Here is a 5,537-nt window from a genome sequence, read left to right on the forward strand (position 1 = left end):
ATGCCTTTCTGCCCTCCAGCACCACACCTATAGCTTGTATGGCAAAGAGTTCATCTACCTTTGCTACTCTGTTGAGTATTCAACATTTCCTGAAGGCCTCAGAAAAACAGGGCTACATGTGATTATCTCTGTGAGGGGCATGGGTCAGTGAGTGCCTAGGATTTGTCAACCTTGAGATCCTACTTACTGATGGTGGTTCTTTGAGACCTCTGAGACAGATCTCCAACGACACTGCCTTAGGCTTAGGACTTTTCCCTCTTTCCTTCATTTACCAAATTATAAAGACTGTTGTCATCCACCCTTGAGGTATTTAAGGAGATGATACTAATATAATGAAAAAGTGATTTGTTGAGGGTTATGAATTAAAAGATCGGGGTTCAGGATTTAGTTGCCAAGAATTAGCTATGCAACTCTCATTATCTGGGTAAATCTTTTTTACTAGCTTATAAAATGAAGATAATTATCTGCCCTCCCTACTATCCAGACCATCTCACTCTTTAGCCCGTTACTACTTATTTATTTAAAATACTGGTTTATAAACAAATCTATTTGAAGACATTAAACTATGTTTTATTGATTTGCATCTTAAGTGCTTATCACAACAACTATTATACTGTATATATATTAAACAAAATACACATTGATCCAATGAATTAGTAAAAATATTTGGCAAATTTCACAGTGCTAAATAAATGTAAGCTGTTAGATGGAACAGGTAGAACTCCACAGGTTTTCCTCTCCCTTCGACAGCCAGTTCCTGCCTGCGGCCATGACAACCTCAGAGAATCAGTACTCAGCCATATAGACAGGCTGATGGGTGTCTGGATGTTGCTGCATCTCACACTCCCATCTTTTAGAACTGTCCTCGCTGCAGAGGTCTTGGGCTTCCTTTGGATGATCTGGTGTCCTGTGTTGTACAATGCTCCTTATATACAGAAATGCTGACACTGTCAGACCATACCTGTAAAAAAAAAACCAAAATATTAAATATTTGCTCTGTAGCACACATTTTGTATGCATCAACTGTTGCAGATTTGCACAAGCCTTTTCCATAAGAGCTAATAGTTACTGAGATCTTATTATGTACCATGAACTATGTTTTACCTCATTGTAACCTTTGATCTCTATAGGTTATTATTATTTCCATTTCACAAATGAGAACGTTGAGTGAAAAGAAAAAGGGCAAACAGTTTTTCCAAGATTACATAACAAGAGCGGTGGAGACAAGGCTCTAGCATGGGCTGAGTCCAGGGCCCATGCTTTTATCCGCCATGCTATACAGCCTCTCGACAAACTGCTTTTACGTATTTCGTATTTTTACGATAATTTATGTTTCTTAGGGGAAAGAATAACAAGGATTTTAAAGCTTACTTTGCTTAGTTATTAAACACCCTTTATAACTAGTTATAGTTATCCAAAGTTTTAACTGGGGTTTCCTTTGTGTGCTCATCCTGGTGGTAAGAATAACATTTGGAAGAATGGTTTCATTTGCTCATAAAAAAAATACAGCAAAAGGATTGTTATAGGAAGTTGAACACACACAACCACTCCAGAAATCTACTCAAAATTGTACATTAAACCTTTAAATGTTGGATAAATGTTCAATTTAAGATAGTTGACCCTAAAATAGCTATTTTTAAACTAGCTTAAACCAAGCCTAGTGTTCTATTTTTATACTATTTTATGTAAGCCGTTAACTACCTTGACATCAAAATGGTGATACTTAAGACCATACTGCTATTCAATGATCTTGTAAAGTCAATGATTTTTATATATGTATGGTTCCCTTCATAATGGCAGGTCTCATACATTAGACACCACATTTTAGCAACTTAGTAATAATACAGAAATACTTTAATATGCAATGAATAAAGGAACAGAAAACTCAGTTACAGTAAGCAAAGTTAAAATAACTTCAAAGATGACCAGTTTTTCATAACTATTTTCTCTTAGCACACAAAGCTGTTGGCATATAAAAACTATATATTAAGCATAGTTTGAATTATCCTGCAGCTATATTCTGAAGGGGTTGTAACACTTTGCGTCAGATCTGACAATATTAAAAAGGCAAAAACATCATAGCTCAGGCAGTACACAAGACTTCTTACATCAGCTGGAAAAATAGTGAGAATGCCAATGTTTTATTTGCCACGGGGGTAAGGAGAGGAACATCAGTGAAACAAATCTGATAACATGACTCACACTTCATTACAAGTGATTTTCCTAAATTCACAACTTTCACATTTGGCTGAGCTAAAAAGAAAAGGAACTAAAATGGGAACTTTAACTATATTTCACTAGATGTAAGTAGGCCAAGTCACAGGATCCCTTCTATGTGAGGGAGTTCAAATGAGAATGAGTGCACTGTTCTAGTTATGAAAATATTTTCCTTAATTTAGTGAGTTTAAATAATTCACTCAGGCAATGAATAAGCCCTTGGGTCAGAGGCTGAATTCTCCATCAGCCTGTTTTGTAAGAATTGGGCAAAAATATATTATGGAATATATATAGGACATTTTCTGGTTAAGTCTTAATAGTTAAGAATAAAAAAATCCATACTACTTCACTCCTTTCAGGTCTTTTTCTCCTAAAATCCTTCTAAATGTTTTAGGTAATCCATTTTACTTAATGGATTAATTATCAACTTCAGCACCCTATAGAAGTAGTAAGAGTAATAAGGACACGGCTATTTAAAGTGCTCATTCTCCCCCTCCTCGTTCCCAGTCTTAAAAGTTTATTTAAAAAAGCAATGTAGGCAGAAGTACCATATATAGCCTTAGCTGGAATCGACTGGATGGCAACGGGTTTGGTTTGGGGTGGGAGACAGTTCACAGGTTGAGAAAATACCCCTTCTACCCTTCTCCCTGGCTTCAGATGTACATATGGTGTGAGAGGTGTAAGAGACTTGAATAAACGGACTCTTCACAAATCAACATTCTTCTGTGGGTCCCCCCTTCGCCCCATGAAAATAAAGAAATAGAAAAAAAGTGCTTGGTACCACAGGCTTTTGAGGCTTAAACACACATTAATAACTACGCTGTAGCGGTTGCTGTGGGGAATCATCACTCTTTAAATAAAAATTGCCAGCAGGATCTCCTCAAAAAGAGACTGAAGTCACTCTCCCTCCCCAGGAGACAAGAAAAAAGGCAGACAGATATCGCCCCTACTTGCACGTGGGATCTTCCCTTCTCCTCCGACCCCCCTACGCCTCTCCCACACAAGTCAGGCCGCCTTGGGAGGTAACTGGGAGAAAAGGCAGGACTCAGTCCTCCATGGCAAAGTCTTTGGTCTTTTCCTCCTGGTCCCCCACTTTGTAGCGCAGCAGCACACGCAGGCGGCGGGGGTTGTCCCGGGCGGGCAGCAGGGTGATCTCTCCGGAAATGTCCGTGTCTTGCTCCACTTGCACCGGCTCGTTCAGGTAGAGGAGCGCCTGCTTCCAGTGCGTGGCCGGGTGAAAAGGTGAAGTGGACAACACCAGGGGTTTCTCCGAATCCCCTCCGGGGAAGGTCACCTGGAACCAGATGGCGAAGCCGTGCATTGGCGCTGAGCCGTAGCAGCTGCAGCGGAAGCGCCCACCCACCCCAGCCTCCAGCTCCTGCTCCAAGCCGGCCCGGGCCAGTTCCAGCTGAGCAAAGCGCTGCGGCCGCGCCAGCACGTCCTCTCCGGACAGGCCTTGCACCACGATCTCCGAGTGGCCCATGAGGCAGCGCGTGGCGAAGCTCTCCAGGCAGCTCATGTCCACGCCGTAGTGCTGCTTCACCTGGCTCCAGAAGCCCAGGCGCCACTCCAGCATCTGGTCGCTGATGGGCGCCACGAAGAGCTCAGCGGAAGCCGGCAGGAGAAGGCCGCCCTCCTTCAGCCACTTGGTCCGCGCATGGAGCACGGAACTCAGCATCGACTCGTGCAGGAGCCCGTAGCCCATCCACTCGCTGACGATGGCATCCACCTGCTCCGGTAACTCCACTGTCTCCACCGGCCCCGGCAGGACGTGCACCCGGTCCTCCAGCCCGTTGAGCCGCACCACCTCCCGGGCCTGTTGCCAGATGGCGCTGGCCTCCACTGCGTACACGCGTCGGGCTCCGGCCTGGGCACAAAAGATGCTCAGGATGCCGGTGCCCGCACCCACGTCCAGTACCGTCTTGCCTCGCAGCGCTGACCAGTTTCTCAGGATGCCCAGGCGATAGGCATCGGTGCGGACACGGTCAGCGATCATCTCCTCGTGCACGGAAACGTCCGAGTAGCACTCGTAGTACAGCTGGTCCCGCTCCCGCTTAGTTCTCCGGGGTCGCTGCGGGGCTGCCTCCCGCTCTCCGCCATCTTCCTCTTCAGTTCCCTCCCCTCCTTCGCCGCCGCCCCCCGACTCAAGCTTTCTTTTCTTGAGCAGCGACATCTTGGCAGCTCCGGTCGGCTCCCGGCGGGCGTTGCGCGGCGTCGCGCGGTCCCAGGAAGCATGGGCTTCTGGGACATGTAGTGCCCACCCGAGCTTCTCACTTCCTGTTGGGTAGCCCGCAGGGCCGCAACGCGCTGCCTTCGAAGTCCCGACATACGTTTTCCGCCTGACAACACCCACATTCTGTAATTCTGTCAGTTTCCCCTCCTTGCCTTAAACCAAAACACAGACAAACGAAAAACAAACCCATTGCCGTTCAAAGCAACCCTATAGGACAGAGTAGAACTGCCCCGTAGGGTTTCCAGGCAGCGGCTGGATTTGAACTATCGACTTTTTGGTTAGCAGCCTGAGCTCTTAACCACTGCGCCACCAGGGCCCCTCCTTACCTTATTACCCTTCTTACCTTACCAGGCCCCTCCTTACCTTAGCTTCTCAGTTCCTTTTTTGCTTTCTCTCCCTGAGGTGGACACACCCGCTTAAACTAAAATTACAACTTTTGCCTTCTCTGCTCAACTCAGTCGTTTTATTCCACCGAATTAAAAGGGTCGCACCCCTTATCTGGAAAATTGCGACAACAATCTCTTCTATTTTCAGAGGAGGTAGGTGCAAGAAAATGTAAATGAAGCAAAGTAAAAACCTAATAATGAAAAACCTTGGTTCTGATTTAATCTGACTGCTAGTTGAATGATTTAGGGTAAATAACTTCTCTGGCCTGTCAATTTCCTATTCACCGACAAGCAATAAGGGATCTTGATTGCAGTGGAAGGAGAATTACGTTTCTGATTTTCATTTCAGGAGGATACTGTAGTTACTTGGCTGTCTCGTATCTTCTCTGCTACTCTGCGCTTCATACAAGAGTTAAATCCTGGACGGGTACAGAGTGAAGACAGGTTGAAAAGCAAGATGCAGTACAATCCAACCCACTGTCAAATGTATGCTAGTAACCAATTATAATACCCCTCCCTTCCCAATATCTGTATCCTTCATTCTTTCTGTCAGTTTTCTACTGCAACGCCTTAATTGTCCTATGTGTGTCTCCTTGCCTTGTCTGGGCAAAATAGTAGTCTCCTCTTGCCATTCTATTTTTCTTTAATTCATCCATCGCCTATTAACCTCTCTCTTCTTTGCTGACCATAATGGGGAAAAA

General features: G+C 44.9%; 1 protein-coding gene across 2 annotated transcripts; it reads right to left on the minus strand.

Annotated features, from left to right (window-relative positions):
* Positions 1-460: 460 nt before the first annotated feature.
* On the minus strand, positions 461-4,428 carry PRMT6 (protein arginine methyltransferase 6). 2 transcript variants are annotated; one of them, XM_049880216.1, is made up of 2 exons: positions 3,168-4,428; positions 461-961 (listed from the first exon to the last, which is right to left on the minus strand). In XM_049880216.1, exon 1 carries the CDS (start codon positions 4,388-4,390, stop codon positions 3,263-3,265), a length of 1,128 nt encoding a protein of 375 aa, XP_049736173.1. In that variant the 5' UTR covers positions 4,391-4,428; the 3' UTR covers positions 461-961; positions 3,168-3,262. The 2 variants fall into 2 exon arrangements, with proteins under 2 accessions (XP_049736173.1, XP_049736172.1); XM_049880215.1 differs by having other exon boundaries at positions 462-961; positions 2,766-4,428.
* Between the last annotated feature and the right edge of the window lie 1,109 nt (positions 4,429-5,537).

The sequence above is a fragment of the Elephas maximus genome, chromosome 3, assembly GCF_024166365.1.
Source record: "Elephas maximus indicus isolate mEleMax1 chromosome 3, mEleMax1 primary haplotype, whole genome shotgun sequence".
Taxonomy (NCBI): Eukaryota; Metazoa; Chordata; class Mammalia; order Proboscidea; family Elephantidae; genus Elephas; species Elephas maximus.

What these genes read in the sequence shown, in the direction of transcription:
- PRMT6 (XM_049880216.1), bottom strand. Translation starts at nt 4,390, where the DNA reads ATGTCGCTGCTCAAGAAAAGAAAGCTTGAGTCGGGGGGCGGCGGCGAA.